Here is a 25,487-nt window from a genome sequence, read left to right as displayed (position 1 = left end):
AGGTCAGGAGATCGAGACCATCCCGGCTAACATGATGAAATCCCGTCTCTACTAAAAATACAAAACATTAGCCGGGCATGGTGGTGCGCGCCTGTATTCCCAGCTACATGGGAGGCTGAAGCGGGAGAATCGCTCGGGAGGAGGAGGTGGCAGTGAGTCGAGATCTCGACACTGCGCCCCAGCCTGGGTGGCAGAGTCAGACTCTGTCTCAAAAAACAAAAAAAAAAAAAGAAAAGAAAGTTAAGTTTGCATAGGCTCCACACATTCGTTTTCCTATACATAGGAGATTAAAACTTGTCTTTAATATCATAACGTTGGAGCATGTTTTCCTGTGTCTAAGTCTTAAACGGTCTTTAAACCATAGCACTGGGAAGACACAAGTCACACATTATCTTCCTGCAGGTTAACTCAATAGTTTGGCATGTTAAAAGGCCACGTTGCCAAGGTTAAAATCCAACCATCTGACTGAAGTCATAGTCTTTTAAGCTTGCTCCTCTGTCAGCTGGTTTCAAGGACATTCAGTTTCGTTTCATTCCAGGCTGCGAAACTTTTCAATGCTAAAACCTAAATGGAAAATGGAATTGAAAACAATTACGTAGCGAATTGGCTTATGCGTGGATTTCGATCTGGGATCCACGAACATACCTAATGCCTGGCAAAATGGGGAGGGGTGCTATGTGCTATTATTATGTTACTATTAATCACAGAACTGAACTCTGGCTACAGGCATTCCGTGGCTCGTCTCCGGATCAATTCTTTTCAGAACTGAAGATCATGACACGGGCCGGGCGCGGTGGCCCAACGCCTGTAATCCCAGCACTTTGGAAAGCTGAGGCAGGAAGATCGCTTGAGCCCAGGAGACTTGAGACACCCTCGTCTCCAGTGGATCCATCCATCAATCAATGAGTACAGGGATGAATGAATGAATAAGTAAATGAATGAATACGCGAATGAACAGATGAATACACGAAAGCAAAAGAATCACGCCAGAATTTCTAACCCCTAGCACGCCTACAGGGGAACAGGAAGAAGTCGGGAAACAAACACTCTTCACTTTTGCGCGTTCTCTAAGGGCAGCAAACGGCGGTTGTTCCATTAGAGAAGCTACGGTCTTCCCTGGCTTAGAGGCCAGGGACGCTGCTGCTGGCAGCAGAGAGATTCCAATCTAAGGGGAGCCCCACAAACGCTCTGAAGGCTGACGTCAGAGGGACCCAGCACCGAGGAAAATTCCCTACCACCCACTGGTACCGCAGATTCCCCGACGCCGGCCCGTTTGGGACCCGCCCTCCGGAAGTGAAGCCGGAGAAAACGCCACGTCGAAGGCGTGGGTTAACGTAAGCGCTCCGACGTCACGCGCCCAGCTTCCGGCAATGGGTGGTCCTGGGAGCGGGAGGGGAGGCGGGGCGGAGGCGGGGTTTGGGGCTGAGAGAGGCTCCGTTGGGTAGGTGGGTTCAGACCGAGGGGACTACGGGTCGGCGTTGGGCTCAGCGGGCTCGAAACAAAGGACTCTCCGGCGGGGACTCGCCGCGGCGCTTTCTGAGGCTCGGGTCGAGGCTTCCCGGCCTAGCAGTGCCCTCGCTGCGCGTTCTCAGGCGGCTTCTCGTTGTCCGCTCCCCGCAGCCCGAGCCGCGGTGGGGGGCCCGGCGCCGCGGCACCTGCTGCCGAGGGACCCCGCGGCCCGCCCGGGTGCTCGTGATGGGGCTGATCTTCGCCAAACTGTGGAGCCTCTTCTGTAACCAAGGTGAGAAGGATGGAGCCGAGCGGAGGCTCGGAGGGTCTGGCCGCCGATGGGGACACCGGAGGCAGGGGAGACGCCGAAGAGGAAGGGACTTAGACCGGGGGGCGGGCGGAAAGCCAGCGTTTTAGACCTGGAGGGCGTGCGGGAGAGACCCGAGGTGTGGTGGAAACGGAGGCAGAAGACAAGGCGTTTGGTGTCCGAGAATCCAAGTTGAGAATGTGTGGATGTTGGCGAAGTATAAAGCAGGATACAGCTAAGGATACCCGGAGGCGTGTGGAGGGCCGTGTCCTGTCTTACTGAAGCGTGCTTGTGTCTGTGTGTGGCCCCAGGAGCAGTGTCCTCCCAGAAACCGAAAACTTTTGTAAAAAACTAGTGTTGGTGCTTTGCTTTCCCGCCCTGCCCTCTGCGCCGAAAGCCAGTGCACCTTCGCTCTGATTTCGCCTGCTTTCTTCTAGGACTCGGGAATGAGTTGTCCTATTAAGATACACGAGTTTTCCAGCATCTTCATCCTAAACACGTTCAGATACTGAATGTTCTCGGTTTTGTGTAAGACGTTACGTGTCCGTCATTAGTCTGGAGCAGGTTATGAGACACCTGGTAGTGGCAAGTCCAAAGGACCGAGAAGTTGCAAAACCTGTTCTGAGTCAGAATGAGATGTGATGTCTTCTGAAGAGAGAAAACACCCAGACCAAAAAAGGGGCTGACGATAAGTTAAAGTTTCAGGCGTTCTTTGAACAGAATGGTTTCTTAGTGTTTGAAACCAGTTTTGAAAATCAACTCGTTTCATTTTCCATTTAAGAGCCAGGCATAGTTAGTAAGCCAGTTTTATTTCCTTTTATGTTGATACGAATTTGTTACTGCTAATGTGGGTATCTAATCTTTTTCTGGATTTAAGAAGTTATGGAGGTAATGGAAGGGCTTTAGTTGACTTGTTTTGTAGATTGATAAGAATACTAAAATAGTCTTTTTCGAATTTATGAATAGAGGCACACACGTGTATATGTGTATGTCTATATGCAGTGACCACAGATATTACTTACCAAATGATTTCAAAGTGAGCAGAGCTTTACACTTTGTATTATCCGTACATTTAACATATTATTTTTGTTTGTTTATTTATTGAGACAGAGTCTTGCCCTGTCCCCCAGGCTGGAGTGCAGTGGCGCGATCTAGGCGCACTGCAATATCCGTCTCTGGGGTTCAAGCAATTCTCTTGCCTCAGCCTCCCAAGTAGCTGGGATTACAGGCACTCGCCACCGTGCCCAGCCAATTTTTCGTATTTTTAGTAGAGACAGGGTTTCGCCATGTTGGCCATGCAGGTCTCAAGCTCCTGACCTCAGGTGATCCACCTGCCTCGGCCTTCCAAAGTGTTGGGATTACAGGCGTGAGTCACTGCGCCGTTCCCATTTATTTATTTTTTGAGACAGAGTCTCGCTCTGTTGCCTAGGCTGGAGTGCAGTGTTGGCAATCTCAGCTCACCACAACCTCTGCATCCTGGGTTCAAGCAATTCTCGAGCCTCATACTCCTGTGTAACTGGAATTACAGGCTCCTGCCACCATGCCTGGCTAATTTTTGTATTTTTAGTAGAGAGGGGGTTTCACCATGTTGGCCAGGCTGGTCTCAAACTCCTGACCTCAGGTGATCTACCCGCCCTGGCATCTCAGAGTGCTGGGATCACAGTTGTGAGCCACTGCGCTGGCCTTAAAGCAGCTTTTTAAGACATGCTTAACGGTATAAAGATTAATACAAAAATCACCAGTTTTCTGTTTTCCCTGAGCTTGAGAATTAAAACATTACCAGAGTAACTGGTTTTCCCTGTATATCCTTTTCTATTTTCCTTTCTCCCTTTTCCGTCACATGGCTGCATAGCTGCCTTCTGTCTTTTTTGGTTGTAGGCATCCTTATCAGACTAGAGGGAATAAAAGATGTAAGGGGAAAATTTAGAAGATGATGAAAGACAGTCAGTGGCTACTTTTATAATATTGTTCAGGCCTCCTAAATTGCCGTTTCTACTTAGAATTTTCCTTTTCCTTTAACTTTCCTGTTGGAAAATTAAGAACCAGTGGTTATTCTGTTATTTTATTCTCATTCATTCATACAACCATAGACGATTCTTCGGAGTTAAGCCTATGAGTTCCAAAATTAAAAAGAAAGAAGGATACCTTACTTGCTGGGAAAGTACTCAAACATCAGTAAATGAGATGACCATGGAAAAAAAATGCAGGTGGTAAATTATTTAACAGATATGTGTAAAAATATAACATTGGCCGCAGAATAAGGTGTACTTGGACTTTAATGATGAGGAGGAATTTGGGTGGCATGCTAGGCAGACCTTGTAGAAGGGACATGTTATTCTCGTCAGAAGGATTAATATGCAAAAGGGAGAGGAATGAGCTAGTTTGGTACATTTAGAGAAGCTGAAAATAGTTGAGCTTGGCTGTACGTTAGTTTGCTTGTCAAGGAGTGAGGAGGAGATGAGATTGGAAAGACAGCCAGGAGAACCTTTTCACATAGGGCCTCTAAAGTTGACTAGGACATTAAAGTATCTAGAGGAAGGAATGGGAGCCATTGAAGACTTTAATCCACAGATGTATCTTAGCCTGTATTTTTGTTTTCTGCATCAACAAATTAACTACCAAGCTCAGCATTTTCCATTTTTGTCACTGCGTATCTAATCCAGTGGATTTAGATGTATTAGAATAATATGCCCAAAGCCCCACCTCACACCAACTAAATCAGAGTGGGACTAAGTAGCCTGGACATCAGTGCCAAGGTAAATTGAATATTCAGCCAGTGTTAAAAACTTCTGATCTTACTTTATGTACTCCTTTCCCTTGTCTTTCTTCCAGTATTTCCACATTCTCATCTTTTCTTTCCTGTAGCATTTTAGAATCTCATGCATCTTATAAGTTAGTATACTAAAGCATGTGTTGTCTAAGTAAAACAATTAAAAAAGTACCTAATTCCTGCAATTTTGTATTGTTTAAACTGGAAGACTGGTTACTTCTCCAGTTATTCAAGGACATAATTTCAAAATCTTTGCAAACATTTTATATATCACTGTAGTTCTGTGAACTACATATGCCTGTATGGTAGCTTACCTCTAAAGTTTTGCGTTCTTTTTTTCTTTTTTTAACCTTTTTTTTTTTTTTTTTTTTTTGGGACGGAGTTTCGCTCTTGTTACCCAGGCTGGAGTGCAATGGCGCGATCTCGGCTCACTGCAACCTCTGCCTCCCGGGTTCAGGCAATTCTCCTGCCTCAGCCTCCTGAGTAGCTGGGATTACAGGCACGCGCCACCATGCCCAGCTAATTTTTTGTATTTTTAGTAGAGATGGGGTTTCACCATGTTGACCAGGATGGTCTCAATCTCTCGACCTTGTGATCCACCCGCCTCGGCCTCCCAAAGTAGTGGGATTACAGGCTTGAGCCACCGCGCCCGGCCTCTTTTTTTAACTTTTGTAGGCATAGTCTTTTTCTCTCTGTTTTATGACTGTACAAACCTGTCATCAGTTCTTTTTTTTTTTGAGATGGAGGCTTACTCAGACACCCAGGCTGGAGTTCAGTGGCGCGATGTTGGTTCACTGCAACCTCCACCTCCCGGGTTCAAGTGATTCTCCTGCCTCAACCTCCTGAGTACTTGGGATTACAGGCACATGCCACCATGCCCAGCTAATTTTTGTATTCTTAGTAGACACAGGGTTTCACCATGTTGGTCAGGCTGATCTCAAACTCCTGACCTCAAGTGATCCGTCTACCTCCACCTCCCAGAGTTCTGGGATTCCAGGCGTGAACTATGGCACTTGGCCCAGTTATTTCTTTAAATTTTTGTTTGTTTGTTTGTTTGATATGCAGTCTCACTCTGTCGCCCAGGCTGAAGTGCGGTTGTGTGATCCCAGCTCACTGCAACCTCCCCCTGCGGAGTTCAAGCAATTCTCCTGCCTCAGCCTCCTGAGTAGCTGAGATTATAGGCACCTGCTACCATGCCCAGCTAATTTTTATGTTTTTAGTAGAGACAGGGTTTCGCTATGTTGGCCAGGCTGGTCTCGAACTCCTGACCTCAGGTGATCATGCCTCAACTTCCCAAAGTGTTGGGATTACAGGCTTGAGCCACCACGTCCGACCAGTCATTTCTGCTGTTACCCAGAATTAAGAACAAATGAAATACGGTTTTAATTGTAATTCCTTTTCAGAACCTGTAACAGTAACATCTTAATTTCATTATTTAATAATTTCTTTCCCATTCATTAATTTCATGTTATCAGTTTGAACATTGGTTTCCAACTGTTTATGATTATTGTTCTTTACTTCTGACTGCTCAGTTCTCAGTAACTTGTGGCTCACATTTCTCCCTTTAGCATGTTCTGCTCTTAGCTTGGACTTTGTGCCTGTTTCAAACACAACAGTCTTAAACTTATCATCATCTATCTGCATCCCCTCTTCCAGACCATTCTTTTTGTTTGTTTTTTTTTTTTGGGTGGGGAGACAGAGTCTCTGTCATCCTGGCTGGAGTGCAGTGGCGCAATCTCGGCTCACTGCAACCTCCGCCTCCCGGGTTCAAATGATTCTGCTGCCTTAGCCTCCCAAGTAGCCGGGACTACAGGCGCATGCCACCACACCGGGCTAATTTTTTGTATTTTTAGTAGAGACGGGGTTTCACATTCGGGATGGTCTCGATCTCCTGACCTTGTGATCCGCCCGCCTCGGCCTCCCAAAGTGTTGGAATTACAGGCGTGAGCCACTGCGCCCGGCCTGTTTGGTTTTTTTAAAGATGGAATCTCACTCTGTTGCCCAGGCTGGAGTGCAGTGGCAGGATTTTGGCTCACTGCAGGCTTCACCGCCCGGGTTCAAGCAATTCTCCTGCCTCAGCCTTCCGAGAAGCTGGGAGAAGTGGTGTTTGCCACTAGGCCTGGCTGATTTTTTGTATTTTTGATAAAGACGGGATTTCACTATGTTGGCTGGGCTGGTCTTGAATACCTGACCTCAAGTGATCCTCCTACCTCGGCCTCCCAAAGTGCTGTGAACTATCATGCCCAGCCAGACCTTTTTTTTTTTTTTTTTTTTTTTTTTTTTGAGTTGGAGTCTCGCTCTGTCTCCCAGTCTAGAGTGCAGTAGCACAATCTTGGCTCACTGCATCCTTGTGTCAGCCTCCCGAGTAGCTGGGACTATAGACATACACAACCACACCTGGCTAATTTTTGTATTTTTAGTAGAGATGGGGTTTCACTGTGTTAGCCACGATGGTCTTGAACTGCTGACCTTGTGCTCCGCCCGCCTCAGCCTCCCAAAGTGCTGAGATTATAGGCCTGAGCCACCATGCCCAGCTCTTTATGAATGGTTTAGTTAATTCACTCATTGATTCAGATTTCTTATCAAATGTCACTCTTCAGAGTTGCTTACTCTAACCACTTTGTCAAAAATAGTACTCTTGCTGAGTGGGGTGGCTCATTCCTATAATCCCAGCTACTCAGGAGGCTAAGGTGGGAGGATCACTTGAGCCCAGGAGTTGGAGGCTGTAGAGAGCTATGGTCATAGAGTGAGACCCTAACTCTAAATACAAAATAAATAAATAATTAGCAGTCTGGCCGGGCGTGGTGGCCCAAGCCTGTAATCCCAGCACTTTGGGAGGCGGAGGCGGGTGGATTACCAGGTCCAGACCATCCTGGTTAACATGGTGAAACCCCGTCTCTACTAAAAATACAAAAAAACTAGCTGGGCGTGGTGGTGCATGCCTGTAATCCCAGCTACTTAGGAGGCTGAGGCAGGAGAATTGCCTGAGCCCAGGAGGCGGAGGTTGCGGTGAGCCGAGATCGTGCCATTGCACTCCAGCCTGGGTAACAAGAGCGAAACTCCGTCTCAAAAAAAAAAAATAATAATAATAATTAGCAGTCTTCCCACCCCAACATTCATTCTCTAGTTTTGTTTTGTTTTGTTTTGTTTGAGACTGGGTTTTACCATGTTGGCCAGACTGATCTTGAACTGACCTCAAGTGATATACCTGCCTTGGCCTCCTAAAGTGCTGGGATCACAAGCCTAAGGCACTGTACTTGGCCTTTTCTCTGTCTTTACTTTGCTGTTTTTCTCCATAATGTTTTTATTATATGTAATTGTACTATAAATGTGTTTTACTTGTTTGTTGTCTGTTTCTTTCAGTGGAGATAACTTCTCTATGCATGAACTTTGTCTTACTCTCCAACTCTCGACCTCGTGATCCACCCGCCTCGGCCTCCCAAAGTGCTAGGATTACAGGCTTGAGCCACCGCGCCCGGCTTCTCTCACTTTTTGATGAAGCACATTCTTTAGAAATTTCCTGCGGAAGTGTCCGTAGTAATTTTATTTTGTTTTATTTTATCTTAAGGTCCTTATCTTTTATTTTAGACAGGATTTTGTTGTGTTGCCCAGGCTGGTCTAGAATTCTTGGGCTAAAGCAGTCTTCCTGCATCATAAGTGGTAACTTTTTTGCAATTCCACATGCTTGAAAATTTGTCTGTCCTCACTTTTGATTTATAATTGGACTGGCTACAGAATTCTGAGTTGGAAAACATTTCTTTCAGAGTTCTGAAGACATTGTCTGTTCTCCATTCTTGATTTTTTTCTCCTTCTAGCAGTTTTTAGAATTTTCTGTTTAGCTCTGGTGTTTTTAAATTTCAGGGGTTGTACCCTGTTATGTCATTTTAAAAATGCATTATATGTAGGCTCTCTGGACGTTTTTATCCTAAAGATAGACCTCCTTTGGTTGTGTGATTTTTTTTTTTTTAATTTTACAATTTCTCATCAAATTTTTTTTATTCTTCATTTCTGAAAATTCTATTGGTCATACTCTGCTCAATGGGTTATCAAAGGTTCTTTTCTATCTTACTGTGTTATCTCTTTTTTGTTTTGAGTTTTACTTTCTAGGTTATTTTCTTGGTCTTTCAATTCTCCTGTTAAGTATTTTGGTTCAGCTATCATAGTTTTCATTTATAAAATCTTTTTCTTATTTGCTAAACTTTTTATAATTTCTCTTGGGGCATTTTTTTCATGAACACAATGTCTTCTAAGTTTTTTGAAACTTTCGTTCCATGAATATACCACAGTTTATTCCTTTGCATCTTGATGGGTTGTAATACGATAAATACCTTTAAGACTTTTTCTAGACATATTTTTATTCTCTTAGGTAAATATCCTGGAATGCCATTTTAGGACAGATACAATATTACTTGTATAAGAAATTGCCATATTATTTGCTGAAGTGGTTATACCATCTTTGTACTCTCACCAACAGTGTTTGAGAATTCTGCGTGTTCTATATTCCTACCAATATTTGGTGTTGTCAGTCTTTCATTTCAGGCATTTTCTTGGATGTGTAGTGGTATCTCATTATCGTTTCAATTTAGGTTTCTCTGGTGACTATTGAAGTTGATGACTGTTTCACATGTGTTTATTGGCTATTTGTGTATGGTCCTTTGAAGACAGTTCATATCCTTTGCCCATTAAAACAATTTTTTGCTTCCTGGGCGTGGTTACTCATGCCTGTAATCCCAGCACTTAGGGAGGCCAAGGCAGGCAGATTATCTGAGGTCAGTAATTCAAGACCAGCCTGGCCAACATGGCAAAACCACATCTCTACTAAAAATACAAAAATTATCTGGGCATGGTGGTGCGTGACTGTAATCCCAGCTACTCAGGAGGCTGAGGCAGGAGAATGCTTGAACTAGGAAATTGGAGATTACAGTGAGCTGAGTTCATGCCACTGCACTCCAGCCTGGCGATAGAGCGAGACTTCGTCTCAAAAACAAAAAAGTAAAAAATATGTTTTTTCATATCTGCTACAGAATTGAGAAGAAACTAGGATCTAGAACATGGTTATCTTTTCCCTTAGGCTCTAAGCTTCTTGAAGATAATATATGTTAAATACTTATTCTTTGCAAAAGCATTTTTAAATTTTAAAATATTTTGGGAATTAAAAAATAAAATCTCTTTAAACATTGTATTTATATCTAGCCTGCCACTATTATATAAATAGTATTAAAAGTGACCAGGTTAGTGAAACATTGTGTGATAGCTTAGAGCTCCACCTCTGGAATCCAAGATTATCTTTACTTCTCAGCATTATGACGTTTGGCACGTTATTCAACTCAAGACTCAATTTGTTCATCTGCGAAGTGAGAAATAATATCACTTTCCCTTAGAATGTCTATGAGGATAAACTTACATATTGCATGTAAAACACTAGTATATTCCTTTCATTATTGACGTTTTTTTTTCCTGGTATCTGAGACTTGGTTTCTAGATCTCATCCTTAAGAATTGTTATTATGTGATACTTCTGTATCTATTACTTTGTAGTAATTACACTATTTTGTAAGTTCTTGTTTACATACTCAACTTTATAAGATTCTTGAGGGCGGAGTCCTTGCCTTGTTCATCTTAATCACAAATATCACAGGCATTTAAATGAACTTAGTAAATGTTAAGTGGTTAAATAATCAGATTTGCGCTGCTGCTCTGAAACACTTTAGGTGTTCTGGAATGTGGGTACTGTGGTGATAGTTGGGGGAGGCCAGATAATTGCAGAGGGAAGTTAATATGGCATAGCAGAAAGAGCAGGGAAATTCTAGCTTTTACTGTGTCATCCTCTACCTGTATTTACTAGAGAAAATTACTTGCCGGGCGTGGTGGCTCAAGCCTGTAATCCCAGCACTTTGGGAGGCCAAGGCGGGTGGATCACGAGGTCAAGAGATCGAGACCATCCTGGCCAACATGGTGAAACCCCATCTCTACTAAAAATGCAAAAAATTAGCTGGGCATTGTGGCGCGTGCCTGTAATCCCAGCTACTCAGGAGGCTGAGGCAGGAGAATTGCCTGAACCCAGGAGGCGGAGGTTGCGGTGAGCCGAGATCGCGCCATTGCACTCCAGCCTGGGTAACAAGAGCAAAACTCCATCTCAAAAAAAAAAAAAAGAAAGAAAATTACTTAACTTCCTAGGACCTCGGTTTCCTTAACTATAAAATAAGTAAGGTGTTCCAGGTCTGCAGTTCTGTGCTATCTTGGAGTCAGGTTTTCAGATGTGCGTTTGGAGAGGAAGGCATGAGAGGGCAGGAATATATCTCAAGTTCTGTGGTTTGTCCCAAGCAAATCTTCTGATCCTATAGTCAGTGTAACTTAGGGACAGTACGTTTTTTATGGGTTTTTGTTTATTTTCAAGAGCCAGACTTCCTTGGTTGTTCATCATTGCTGTTTAGGCCTTCAAGTCTTAGATGTGACATCACATCATCTAGCTTTTTACTGCCTTTCTCTTTGCAATAATTCAAACTTCTGTGCTAGATTCCAAATGTTCTAAGTTACCAAGTTGGATATTTTCGTTCGTTTGGTTGGTGTTTTTTTTGGTTGTTTACACACTGTCTATGTATAAGACCTTCTGTAGTTACATGGCAGTGTTGCTGCAGATGTTATAGACCTAGAAGGTGGCAATCTCTACTCATATTTTTTAGGCTTTCTTAAGTGTTAAAATTATAAGTTGGTCATTTTATCGCACAATTTAACAATATCAGATTTTAATGTGTTAGAATAAATTTGGACACATTTTACAATTTATTTATTTTTAACACTGCTACTATTTAGTGCAGCTTTAATACTCTTCTTCCCATGGTGCTAGTCTATTGAAGTCATTTTTTTTTTAACCTGCATTTTTCTACAAGTAAGTCTTCTTACTAATTTTCTTTTGGATACCCATCCTATATATTTAGTCTTTATGTCTCATTACCAAAAAAGAAAAAGGAAAGAACAAACACTGCAGCCAAGAGTGCAGAGAAACTTCTGTGCACGTACTTGATCAAAATTAAACAAAAACTATTAGATTGGACCTTTTCTTCAGTTAGTATAAATAAACATGCATCGTGTGGGGCTCTGGATGTGCATAGATTAGTAACACTGAAAGCACTCTTCTTTCTTAGCCTTTTATTAGGGGAAGGAATACAGCTTGGTCTCTTGAAAGAGAGAGATTTCTAGTGAAATACGATGTCTCAAGTGACCGTCTCGTAGTTTGTAGACGCGTTGTTAAAACATTCTTTTTTCCTTTTGTTTTGTTTTCTTTCTTCTTTGAGACAGGGTCTCACTTTGTTGCCCAAGCTGGAGTGCAGTGGCCCGATCAACGCTCACTGTAACCTTGACCTCCCAGGTTCAAGCCGTCCTCTCACCTTAGCCTTCTGAGTAGGTGGGACTATAGGCGTGTGCCACCATACCTGGCTAACTTTTTTTTTTTTTTTTTTTTTTAAGAGATCATGTCCTACTGTATTGCTCAGTGTAGTCTCAAACTCCCAAATTCAACTGATAATTTCTTCTTGGCCTCCCAAAGTGTTGGAATTACAGGGATGAGCCTCTGTGCCTGGCCTAAAACATTCTGATTTACTATAACTGACAGTAACAGCAGTGTCTTAACCCAAAATTACTTCATGTTAGGGACCTGCCTTTCAAAATAGTGCATTATTGGTGAGTTTTACCATCACAGGCTTTCAGTATTATGTGAAGCATAATAATGCAAAATGTGAAGCAAGGAGCAGGATTGTTTGAAAATGACCTGAGTATTCACTTGAGTTGCTTCAACAAGGAGCCATCTGGTACTATCCCTCCATTCCTTTCTCCCAGTAGGATTATCTGCATTCAGGTTTTGCTTATCTTTAAGCTACTGGCTTCCTTCTCACCACCTCAAGCATCTTGTTTTCTCTAGTTGCTTGGTAGGTGGGGCTTCTAGCTGTCACCAAAATTTAGAATGCTTAGTGCCAGGTAATCTGTTTGTTCCTCCACTGTTACACATTCTTGTACTATAAGGAATTGCAAACAGGATAATACGTAAAGATTGGCTTCATTAGAAATTAGAGGATATGTAGCTGTTCATAGTGGCATGTACTTGGGGTGTCAGCTACTCAGGAGGCTCAGGTAGGAGGATCACTTGAGCCTGGGAGGTCAAGGATGCAGTGAGTCTTGATCATGACACTGTACTCCAGCCTTGGCAACAAAGTGAGACTGTCTCAAAATAAAGAGTGGTGGGGAGAAGAGGGAGAGGGAGAGGAAGAGAGAATTATAACAAGTTATACTAAGCAAGCAAGGTTTGTTTTGTTTTGTTTTACAAAACAGCTTCTGCCATGGTGAAAATAACCCTTCCAGAAGACCATGTCTGTTTATTCTCAACTGTTACAGGCTGTACCGAGACTGTAGGTCATTAGAAGACCTGCATATCTCAAGAACTTAACTTTTCCCGATCCCTCTTTGTTTCGCTGATGAAGTATTATGACTTTAGAATAGGAATATGAGCTGAGAGTTGTTGATTGTATGAGGAGAATGTTGACATTCACCAGGGGTCATCAAGAAGAGGAGGGTTCTGATAAGAGATGTCCCGAATCCTTGCCTACAAATGGACTGTTTTGTGATTCCGTGGCAACTTCTTTGGTGCGCTGTTGATGTTAACGTGTAACCTTTTAAGCATTCTTCTGCTTAGGAGAAGGGGATCTTTAGTATACTTGGCATAAGTTAAAATTTAGGAGAGATGGTATCTGGGGTGTTTTCTGTATTCAAAGGACATTGCAGAATATGTACCATATAACAGAATAATTAGATGAGCTTTAGCAACTGCTTATTAAAAGAGGTGACTAATGCATGACACCCAAAAGAAGAAAGAACTGACGAGGTTTTAGTTGTACAAAGAGCAGAAACAGAATCTGCTCAAAAGAACTGTAGCATCAAGTTACAGTTTTTGGAAAAAAAAAATGTTAAACAGTAAGTGGTTGTGTAAAAACTTGTTGAGATTATACATATGTCTTCGTGACAGATGAAACATTTCAATTTTAAGCTGTAAATGGGATTTTTAAGTGAGCGGAAGAAACAGATCTTGGTACACGTAAGTGGGAAAATTTACAGATGTGAAAACAATTTGATAAAAAGCTAACTTCATTGGCACAGAGCTAAAAAGGTGTGTAAAACAGGTTTTTTAAAAAACTTACATTTTAAGTTATAATATTGGCCTAGATTAATATTTGGGTCTCCCCTCCTCTAGACGCAGTACAAATAACCACCTTCTCTGGTGTTTCCTGCCTACCCATCTTCCACGTTCTTTTACAAGAGAATAGACAAATAGATAGAGAATTGATGATAATTGATGTCATACTTTACCTAGGTAGCCTTAACATCATAACATTTCTTTTCTGTATTTTAACAGTCTAGTAATATATATTCAGTGAATGATTCTCATTAATGAGCTAACTAGTAATCATTGTTGAAAGCATGTAATTGCAGTAATGCAGCAGTGTTAAATGTTTATGGTTTGCTTTCTTTTTGTAGAACACAAAGTAATTATAGTGGGACTGGATAATGCAGGGAAAACCACCATTCTTTACCAATTGTAAGTATTGGTGTTTATTAAACAGTTTTCACTAGTTACTGAAACTAATATGTTTATAATTATATGTTGTTTTTTTTTTTAAATTTTGCTAAACACAATCTATAGAAAAGTGAGTGAAATCAACAGTTGTATATTTGCTAAAGCCTTCACAAACACTAAATTTTCTTCTGGCCTTGAAAGAAAGACTTAATATTAAACAAAAATAAATAAAGGCTGGGGTGAGGTGATAAAGTGGATTTCACTTAGTTCTTCTCACACTGAGGTTGTTGTAAATAAATTGATACCTCTATGAAGCTATTGCTACCCTCCTGACTAATAGCTTTGGAATTGTTTAACGTAGCCAGACTTGTCAAGTCAAAAGAAATGTGATCACTCCGAAAATATTGCTGTAGTAGCTTGCAAGAGGGAGAGGCTTGAGACTTTCAGAGAAATCTGTAAATACCTTAGGAAATTCCACTTGTTAGGCTACTTTCCATTATCCTTTCAGTGCCAATGAAATGATCCTTATTAAGCAATTGAAATGAATCCACCAAACACTTTAACAAAATAGTTATACATTTCTTTGTACCATTATGTGGCTCTTACCTCTTGCCACTCATCTTGCGTTGGAAGACAGCCCGTAGCTCACCAGAAGTAGCCAGTGATTAATGCATTTGTCAGCTACTTTGCTAAAAAGCTACTAACTTAAGGTTGGTTGCTTCAGAGTTGAATAACTACTTGTTTTTCTTGAAAATATTTTTATCCATTGGTTATTGTGTCTAAATATGAAATAGCTTTTAAACATCACATGAAATCATTTCGGAAACCTGTCATTTTTGTTGAAATAATTTTATAGATGTCTTCAAAAATATACATAAAACCCAAGAGAGAATTGCACGCCTCCTCCAACACAGTACTGGCACATTACCTGCAAGGACATATTTGTTGAATTAATTGATAAATGTAGCCTTACAAATGATTATGACAATACCAGGGGTATGAGCATCAGTATTCTAAGTGTGTGTGTGTGTGTATTTGAGACAGAGTTTTGCTCTGTTGTTGACGCTGGAGTGCAATGGCACGATCTCCACTCACTGCAGCTTCCACATCCCAGCTTCAAGCACTTCTCCTTCTTCAGCTTCCTGAGTAGCTAGGATTACAGGCGCCCGCCACCATGCCCTGCAAATTTTTGTATTTTTAGTAGAGATGAGGTTTTGCCATGTTGGTCAGGCTAGTCTCAAACTGTTGACCTCAGGTGATCCACCCGAAATACTAGAATTACAGGCGTGAACCACCACTCCTGGCCTTCTAAATATATTTAGAGATAATTAAAATTTTCACTTGCCCATGGTCGTCTTTTTAGGACTACTTTAGATTAATATGCCTGAACTAATTTTTGTGGCTAAGTCTCAGTTTAGACAGTCTTCAAAATTGTGGATAGCCTACTATCCAATATTTGCTATTTTGCAAGTATTAGTGTCACAGTCACCTAAAAACTTGCTGTTTCAAGATGGGATGGGACATTGGGTCTTATCTAACTGATAGCAGGGCCTGGTGGTGTGGCAGTTTTTGGCCACAGAAATGCAAATTCACACCACACTGTTTCCTTCCTTTCCCATCAAGCTTGCAATTCCTTCCATTATAAAAACAAATAAAAACCAAAAACAAAGTCTTTGTTCTGAAGTTGTTTAGCTATTTATTGCACAAATGTTCTCCAGGTTTCTAATTTTCATGCTAATGATCATTGGTGCAGAACATTGATTGATCTTAAAAATAGAGAGATAAAAGTTGCTTCAGGTTCTCAAGATTTATAAGAGCTTTTGTCTTGTCTTTTAACAGCTTAATGAATGAAGTGGTTCATACTTCTCCAACCATAGGCAGCAATGTTGAAGAAATAGTTGTGAAGAACACTCATTTTCTTATGTGGGATATTGGTGGTCAGGAGTCCCTGCGGTCATCGTGGAACACATATTACTCAAACACAGAGGTATGCTAAAATTAATTTTGAATTTTAATTAAAAGGACCGAAGAGTAAATATAGAAAGTAGATAGTCTGCACCTGGTCATGCTGACAGTTGCCTTTTAATAAGATCCCTTGTTGTAAGGAATTTGGGTGGCTTAATTAGGCCACAGGGTCCAGTGTCACAGGTCGATTCATCAGTTGAGGCAGGAACAATGGTAAAATTTCACAAGGTCAGTTATCAGGCACTGCAGGAGCTAGCTCTTCTTCTCCCTTTGCAGTTTTTCTGTTACCTTGGTCTTTCTGGCTCGGGGAGGCCAGCTGGAGCTGTATGTGTGAGTCACAGGGGTCACCATGACTTGACTATGGTGTAGTCCATGGTGCACTCAGTTCAAAGAACCTTGCATCACTGTTTGCCAGCTGGTCTCAAACTCCTGACCTCATGATCCGCCTGCCTCGGCCTCCCAAAGTGTTGGGATTACAGACGTGAGTCACTCTGCCTGGCCAAATTTGGGTTTTCAAGTAGAAGAAAAGGCAAATAGAAAGCCTATTGGGAGCTGTTATTAGTTGAATGCTTACTGTTGGCCAGGCTCTCTCCATTCATCTTCACCATAGTTTTTTTTTTTTTTTTTTTTAAGACGGAGTCTCACTCTGTCACCCAGGCTGGAGTGCAATGGGGTGATTTTGGCTCACTGCAGCCTCCACCTCCCGGGTTCAACCAATTCTCCTGCCTCACCCTCCTCCTGAGTAGCTAGGACTACAGGCCCGTGCCACCACGCCCAGCTAATGTTTTGTATTTTTAGTAGAGATAGGATTTCACCATGTTAGCCAGAATGGTATTGTATCAGTCTCCTGACATTGTCATCCACCCACCTCAGCCTCCCAAAGTGCTGGGATTATAGGCGTGAGCTACTGTGCCTGGCCCATTGTCACCATATTTTAATGTCTCCAAGCTGGGGGAGTCTGACACTTGGAGAAATTATATAGCTTTTCCTAAGATCTCACAACTTTCTAAGAGACCCTGACTCGGGGAGGAATAAAATATTTTACATTTTTTAAGTATAACTTAATTTAAAATTTTCTTATAACATGAATTGAACATTTAAATGGTGGTAGATTGTATTTTAATTTTTAAAAAGTGGATTTGTAAATCATTTGTCCAAGTTCTCTGTCACTTGTAAGTTCAGAGCTAACCTGGGGAACAAACCTGGATATATTCGTCTTCTATTTCTGCTCTTATTTCTTCGTAGAGGCAGATGTTCTTTTAAGGCCATTCAGTACAGTTTAGAGAGATAGATCCTTGAGAGTATGAGTTCACAGTTGCATCCATTTAATTGTTCTTTGCAAAGAAGTACACCTAACCAATTATTTTTTCTAAAATGAAAGCTTTTAAAAATTGGAGTTGGTAGGGAGGAGGTGGAAAAGGATGTAATGTGAAGAATTTTTAAAAAAGAACTAAGTTACTTTTTTAAATAAAAATAACTGTACTGTTGTAGATTTATATTATAGTAGCATGTGTGCGTGTGTGTATATATTCCATTGCAATGTGTACGCAGTGAACTCAGATGCCATATTGTAGATGATCAGCACTTGTGGTAGCACTTAACTATTTTATTGGGGATGCAGAAGATGTTGGTAAGCAAATAGTATGGAGGATAGCTTATTATATATTTATACCTTGAAATAATGTTCTGAAACCAGAATAAGTTAGAAACTAAAGGAAGGACCAAACTAAGTGGCTCACTCCTGTAATCCCAGCACTTTGATGGGCTGAGGTGCGGGGATCACTTGAGGCCAGGAGTTCAAGACCAGCATATCTAACATGGCAAAACCCCATCATCTCTTCTAAAAATACAAGACTTAGCCAGGCATGGGGGCATGTGCCTGTAGTCCCAGCTACTCCAGAGGACAAGGCATGAGAATGGCTTGAACCTAAGAGGCAGAGGTTGCAGTGAGCTGAGATAGCACCACTGCACTCCAGCCTGAGTCTCACTGTCTCAAAAAGAAAAAAAAAAGTAAGAGACAAATGACATTGTTGCATATAATTAATTTAAACATCAGAGCTGTTAGTAGTATAAAGCTGACAGTTAACTCCAGATGTGAAAAGAGTACTTACTGAGGAATAGGTCAAAGTAGTTTCTAGTGTATCCATATGTACTTCAAGTATTTCAAAGGAGTGGTTCTTGAAATGACTGAAAGTCTGGAGGACTTAGCATGGGTCCAGAAAGATATCCATTACTGATACCATTTGCATGAAATGTTCTTTTAATGAGTGATCTCTACAAAAATATCAAAATTACTACAAAGAACAAAGGCCCCTGTCACTTTGCTTTTTGAAAGTTCTTCACATTGAAGAGTCCCTTAAAAGCTGCAGTGTGTCCATTATAATACAAGAAGTTACAGTTGTTAAGTAATTCCCGACATGTTTCTCTCATTAACTCACAGTTGCACCCCCAACTTCTGTCCATTCCTTCTTTGCCACGTGGCCTTCTTTCCATTTATCCCCTTCTAAGCCCAACTCAGTTTATATTCATTTTCGTTGTCTGTTTCCTGTCGGCGACCTTCGTGGTCGCCAGATGTCAGGGACCGTCCGGGACGGGTAGGCACGTCTGCCGGGGGTCTCTCGACCTGCAAGAGGGTCCCAGTACCTGGAAGAGAGCATGCGCTTGGAAAAATATGAAAGAGACAGAGAAAAAGTGAGGCGTCTGGAGGGCTGAATAGGCTGTGCCTAAATAGCAAATTTTATTTTTCAAATGCCAGGAATAAATGCACTTTCTTTGCTCTGGTTTACCTCATAGCAAGAGGAAATACAAATCTATACCTTACATGGCCTATATGATAGAGAAATCAGATATGCAATCAGTGGTTGTAACAGAATTTCCTGTGATCCCAAAGCTTGTTTACATCCAGATATTATTCCTCCTGGCTGCAGGTATTTCTGGTTTTCCTCATCAGAATATCTTTTAACTGGATTCTCCTTTGTCTGCTCCTGACTCAACTTATCTCAACTTCCCCATTCAGGAGTCTCTGAGTCAGGAATCAAAGCCATCCCTTATGGTGGCATTTGCTTTGCAAATATCCCGACAGTTAAACCATTATCTAGGGTACAAGGCAGTCAGGTAAGTAAAGAAAAGGTTAAAGCTTATTCTTAAAGAAAGCCTCATAAAAAAGTTAAAAGCAGGAACCGGTTGCTGGCAGGGGGTCACTCGGTCTAGCAGCACCAGACCGCATAGTTTTAGGCCCAAACGATATTGTGGTTGATATTAGAAACTGATCATCCATCTTTAAGTTCCTTTTTTCCCCGATAGCTCGACTGTCTCCAGTAGGAAACTGTGTTTGGGATCAAACTCACCGTATAGTGAGACTCACACCTTTTGGGGGTCTCACACGGGAACGTTCCCCACAATTTCCCTACTTGTATTTATTTATTTTTAATTTATTTTATTTTATTTTTTTTGAGACAGAGTTTCACTCTTGTTGCCCAGGTTGGAGTGCAATGGTGTTATACTCGGCTCACTGCAACCTCCGCCTCACGGGTTCAAGCCATTCTCCTGCCTCTGCTTCCTGAGTAGCTGCAGTTACAGGCATGTGCTACCACACCTGGCTAATTTTGTATTTTTAGTAAAGATGGGGTTTCACCATGTTGGTCAGGCTGGTCTCAAACTCCTGACCTCAGATGATCTGCCCACCTTGGCCTCCCAAAGTGCTGGGATTACAGGCGTGAGCCACAGCACCCAGCCTATTTATTTTTCTGAGATAGAGTTTCACTGTGTTAACCAAGCTAGAGAGCAATGGCTTGATCTCAGTTCACTGCAACCTCTGCCACCCATGTTCAAGCAATTCTCCTGCCTCAGCCTCCCAAGTAGCTGGGACTACAGGTGCACACTACCACACCTGGCTAATTTTTGTGTTTTTAGTAGAGACAGGGTTTCACCATGTTGGCCATGTTGGTCTTGAACTGACCTCAAGTGATCCAGCCACTTTGGCCTCGAAAAGTGGTGGGATTACAGTCGTGAGCCACCGTACCCAGCCTGTTTCCCTAATTTTAAAGTCATCTCTGTAATCTGATTTCACCCTTGCTGTCACAGTAATAAATAGAAGCAAAATATTGCATCTATTTCCTGCTGTAATAGCATGATTTCATCTCATTTCTTTTTATTCTGTATAAAGTATTCAGTTTAAGGGCCCTTTCTCACTATATCATCTCCATCTCCTCCTCCTCTTCCTCACTCCCTCCCTTTTCTTTTAGTGAGTCAGGGTCTCTCTGTAACCCAGGCTGGAATGCAGTTGCATGATTTTCAGTGCAGCCTCAACCTTTTAGGCTCAAAGCAGTCCTCCCACCTCAGCCTCCCAAGTAGGTGGGACTGCATGCCTGGCTAATTTTTATTTGTATTTTTTGTAGAGAGGTAGTGTCTCATTATGTTGCCCAAGCTGGTCTCAGACTCCTGGGTTCAAGCATTCATCCCACCTCACCTTCTGGAGTGCTGGGATTACATGTGTGTGAGCCACCATGCCTGGCCTATATCTTCTTCTTTTTAGTTTATTTTTTGATATGGAAGACCTATGTTTTTTCATGTATACTTTTATCAACAGATTTCTCCTGTTTTTTTTTTTTTTTTTTTCTTGCTTTTTGCCTTTATTTAATTTCATCTGCATCTCCAGTATATTAACCTCTAAGTATATATGTTTCAATCTTGAGCATTTATGGTTGATACTGTTTTATAAAAATGTCTTATTTATGTTTAAAATGCATTTATCTTTTTCTTTCAAACTAGCTTTTCTTTCTAGGAGTTAGGAGATTGTGGTATATATAAGTAAGCAATTATTGATTGTTTAGAAGAATGAGAATGGGGTACTTTTGAAGTTTCAGTGAAAAATATTATTTAATGTAAGTTTCTTTTCAAAACTTACTTTTTGCTAACAGCATTTGAAAACATCATAGTACTACGTATTTGGGCATCACTTGAAGAAAATCAAGTTGGGCACAGTTTTTATTTGTTGAAGTTATGAGTTATCATTTTCTTATTAACATTCAGATTTTACTGCTTGACATAAAATCAGTTTATGATGAAAAAGCAGTAGATGTTTTATAGTAATGATGATGCCATGTAGAGAAAGTACTTAAATAACTTGAGTAGTTTTACAGAAAACTTTTCAACACCCCATTCAATTTTTTGTCTTTCCTTTTAATTTTCTTCTAGTTCATCATTCTTGTTGTTGATAGCATTGACAGGGAACGACTAGCTATTACAAAAGAAGAATTATACAGAATGTTGGCTCATGAGGTAACTATTTAAAGCAAATCTTTAAAAAACAATGTAGTCAAGTACCCGTAAATTGCCTTTGCTTTTTTACAAAGATAATGTGATGTGTCGTTGGCCATTTGATCATTAACACAACTTTATACTAAACTGATAAAAGTCTTGAGGTAAAAAATGTTCGTTACTTTTTCAAACTTAAAAAAAAAAATAACATGTTAATTTGTAGATTATTACTGTTACTGCAAAAATTGTTCAAAGTTACTTAAGCATGCCTTTGAAAGTCTGATAAATTGAGGTAAGCAATAGGAAAACTTAAGGGTCTTTTTCCCAAAAGTTTATCATAACTGAAAGTTCTTGGATGAATAACTTGAAATCACTTAATTCTAAGTATTTCAGGTATTTAAGAAAACTTAGTAAAACACATTCATGCACCATATCAATGTGAGATATGAAGTGTCTTTCCATACCTTGCCAATCCGATTTTCTTCCCTTCTTTTTCAGAGGTAACTACTATTCTACAAGTGGTGATTGTTATTCTTACGCATATTTTTATACTTTGACTACATTTTTATGTCTTGAAATTATACAGAGTATTGTATTTCATGCTTTTTAAAACTAATGCTATATAACATATATTCTTCTGCAACTTGCTTTTTTTTGTACAACATTGTGATTTATCCGTGATACATTGTGATTTATTTATGTGAATATGTACTGCTTTAGTTCATTCCTTTTAACAACTCTGTAGTTTTCCACAGTATGAATACATCACAGTCAATCTATTCTTCTAATATTTTGGTAGTATAAATAGTGCTAAAATGAATGTTAACCAGTGAGTTATGTTATACAAAGACTAATATGTGATAAGTATTGCCCAGCTTCTACCAGTATTCTACTTTTAAGTTCTGGAGAAACTCTAGTATTTGGCAACTTACTACCATATTTGCCTATTAGAATATTATTTATGTAGTTTTGAGTCAGTATTTAAAATTCAGATGTACTTTTTCCAGTGTGACCAATGTGTCTCAAAAAATAAAAAATAACTTTTCATTATTTAATACTACTCTGTTAGAATGAATAATGAAATTATGGGTATTTGAGATTATATTAAATATTAGTGCCCGATTGTGTTAAAGTAGAAGCCCTTCATTATAACTGTTCAGCTTGGTAAATTTAAATTGTGGTATTTCACATATTGGAAATATTTTGTCCTGATTGCAGGATTTACGGAAGGCTGCAGTTCTTATCTTTGCAAATAAGCAGGATATGAAAGGGTGTATGACAGCAGCTGAAATCTCAAAATACCTCACCCTTAGTTCAATTAAGGATCACCCGTGGCACATTCAGTCCTGCTGTGCTCTCACAGGAGAAGGGTAAGTGTTCCCTGGTCTGAGGGAAGGTGTGACTTCTTTCAGATTTCTTCCAGCTTCCTAGGCCAACTTTTCTTCTTGAATTCTGTTTCTTTTTTGTTTGTTCTTAATTAAAGGTAATTTTTTTTTTTTTACAGTGTCTCTCAGGCTTATGACATAGAAATAATTCTAGTAGAATCACTGGCAACTTAAAAACTTTTAATGTAAATATAATGTTTTACCAAGAAAAAGCAATAAACTATTGAATTGAGTTTTCATAATCCAAATTTTTTTATGTTCTTTGTTGCTTTTATCGTATACTGAGAATACACTGTAATGTTACCTTTCTTTTAAAGAAGAAGCTTGCAAGTAATTTCACATTTTCAGCAAGGATTTAAACCTAAGCTCTCAGCTTTCTTCAAGAGTACATCTCCTTTGTTATTAGGAGGTCTTAATTGGGAGGCATAATTCTATACAATAAACATTTGAGACAAATGCCATAGTAGTCTGTTCTTCCATTTCTAACAATTTGAATGTGGCTATTAGGCCAGGAAGAACCCAATGTTATTTACGTTTTACCCAGTTTATATCGGAGAACTTACTTATCCTCAAATCAACCTCACCTTAGTTTTTCTCTTAGTATTTATCAGAAATGGCTTGCAGTCTAATAGCTGTGTGTAGGCTTTTTTGACTTATACTTTTAAGACTGAGTCGTAAGTATTCCATTCTTTAGAATTTAGGAGGGTAAGGTGAAGTTCCTGCTATCTTTCTGTAATGGTTTAAGTTTCAGTTAATTTTAAAAAGCAAGGAGTATTTGCGAGCGTTATGACCAAACCAGCAAAGTTATATCTTCAAGATGAGACCGAAGCAATTTCCTGCAAACTGATTAAGAATATTTAAATGACTATTCCATTTAAAAATTTCAGTGTTGCCGGGCGCGGTGGCTCAAGCCTGTAATCCCAGCACTTTGGGAGGCCGAGGCGGGTGGATCACAAGGTCAAGAGATCGAGACCATCCTGGTCAACATGGTGAAACCCCGTCTCTACTAAAAATACAAAAAATTAGCTGGGCATGGTGGCGCGTGCCTGCAATCCCAGCTACTCAGGAGGCTGAGGCAGGAGAATTGCCTGAACCCAGGAGGCAGAGGTTGCGGTGAGCCGAGATCACGCCATTGCACTCCAGCCTGGGTAACAAGAGCAAAACTCTGTCTCAAAAAAAAAAAAAAAAAAAAATTTCAATGTTTATATTGTTACTTGAATGTTGACACTGATGTATGTAAATAATGATTATGCTACCAGCCTTTGGTTAAGACTTAAAAATAAGCATGCTTTCAGTTTTTAAGTATGACGTTTTTAATGTTAAAAATACTTCTATCTTTTGTTCAGGTTATGCCAAGGTCTAGAGTGGATGACCTCCCGGATTGGCGTGAGATAACTTTTTTGCTCGAAAGAGACTGCTCTATTTATTCTGTGACATGAACATTTTTTCCTAGTACCTTTGGCTGCTAAGGCAGCAGCATGTTTAATTTATAACAACACAAACCTCTGAGAGCAACACTTGAATCAAGTGCAGCTGAACATGAAAGATTTTTTCTTAACTTTTTTTTTTAACGCACTAATCTTCAGTTGGATGAACATAATGTATAACTGTTTTCAGCAACAAGTCTTCTGTTTATTCTAATTATTCAGTGACTGCCTTGTAAGAAATGTTTGTCTCAAGTGTAATGTCTTCTGAAATATTGTTATGACCTTAATGACCAATTGCTTTCAATTCTTGACCACCCCTCCCTCCCAACCAGAGAATTACTGGTTTGATAGAGTAGTCATGGAAACCATCAGGTACTGCTTGCAAACTTCTCTGGCACTAAACAGTTGTTCCCTGTATAAGCCATTCATCTGTTGGACAGAACTTACTATAAAGAAAGAAATCTACCTTGAGGATATATGTAAGGAAGATTGTACATCAGGAGTACTTGCTTTTTAACTTTGCCCTCATTACTGCGAGTCATGGAATAATGTTATTTGCATGGAAATTAAGTTGGCTGTTTATTTATCTAAAGGAATCAAGTTCACTCTTCTGTCTACAACATTTGGTCAAAAACTAATTAAGGTAAAAGATTTATTTAAAAGCCCAGCTTTGATGTTAAATATTCTTGAATAAATCTGATATTCTCAGAATGTCACATTATTCAATGCATATAAAACTATCAAAATTTAGCAAAGCATACCAGCACTAAAAATAAGACAGTTGGAATATATTTTAGTATCAGTTTATAAACAATTTTATTATCAACAGAAATTTTAGCTATTTTCTTTGCAAGATGTATCACAACTGCTTTGGGCAGTGGCTAAAACCGAAGTATGAAGAGTCCATTTCATATCTTAAGATTTGGAATTGTGTCTGTCATAGCATTTTTACCACCAGCAGTGTATTACTTTAAAAACTACATGGCTTTCCTTGAATTTATTTGACGGTATTATGTAATAGACTTGAAACAGTTGACATCTTTGTAGTTATGCCTTGGGTCTTATAGGAAGCTGCTGAATTTAATCCTAGCTTTTAGAATATTAATATGAAACTCAGAGTTAATATTCTTAACAACTTATAAATTAAAAAGAAAAAGTCATAATCTATCAAAAGTTTATTGGATGGCATTAAAAGGTTTTTGAGGCAGTTGTCTAATATGAACAATAATCTAAACAGTATATTCCTTAAATTAAGAGGGAAGACAAGTGTTGTATTTCGATCCTGTTTATTCAAATGTGTAATTTTGCTGAAATGAAAGGGATAAAATGAATATATAGAGAATATAAAATGATACAAATAA

General features: G+C 40.0%; 1 protein-coding gene across 1 annotated transcript; it reads left to right on the top strand.

Annotated features, from left to right (window-relative positions):
• The first annotated feature begins 1,411 nt into the window (after nucleotides 1–1,411).
• Nucleotides 1,412–25,487, top strand: ARL5B (ARF like GTPase 5B). Its single transcript, XM_003930657.3, has 6 exons — nucleotides 1,412–1,741; nucleotides 14,051–14,111; nucleotides 15,930–16,077; nucleotides 21,252–21,335; nucleotides 22,533–22,684; nucleotides 24,046–25,487. Exons 1-6 carry the CDS (start codon nucleotides 1,696–1,698, stop codon nucleotides 24,092–24,094), a joined length of 540 nt encoding a protein of 179 aa, XP_003930706.1. The 5' UTR covers nucleotides 1,412–1,695; the 3' UTR covers nucleotides 24,095–25,487.

Source organism: Saimiri boliviensis, chromosome 8 (assembly GCF_048565385.1).
Source record: "Saimiri boliviensis isolate mSaiBol1 chromosome 8, mSaiBol1.pri, whole genome shotgun sequence".
NCBI lineage: Eukaryota > Metazoa > Chordata > Mammalia > Primates > Cebidae > Saimiri > Saimiri boliviensis.
Note: the sequence above shows the minus strand (reverse complement) of the source record. Positions and strands in the feature narration are given on the sequence as shown.

What these genes read in the sequence shown, in the direction of transcription:
- ARL5B (XM_003930657.3), top strand. Translation starts at nt 1,696, where the DNA reads ATGGGGCTGATCTTCGCCAAACTGTGGAGCCTCTTCTGTAACCAAG. An exon ending in ACCACCATTCTTTACCAATT is followed by an intron (nt 14,112 to 15,929) that starts GTAAGTATTGGT and finishes GTCTTTTAACAG; the next exon opens with CTTAATGAATGAAGTGGTTC. An exon ending in TGTGCTCTCACAGGAGAAGG is followed by an intron (nt 22,685 to 24,045) that starts GTAAGTGTTCCC and finishes TCTTTTGTTCAG; the next exon opens with GTTATGCCAAGGTCTAGAGT.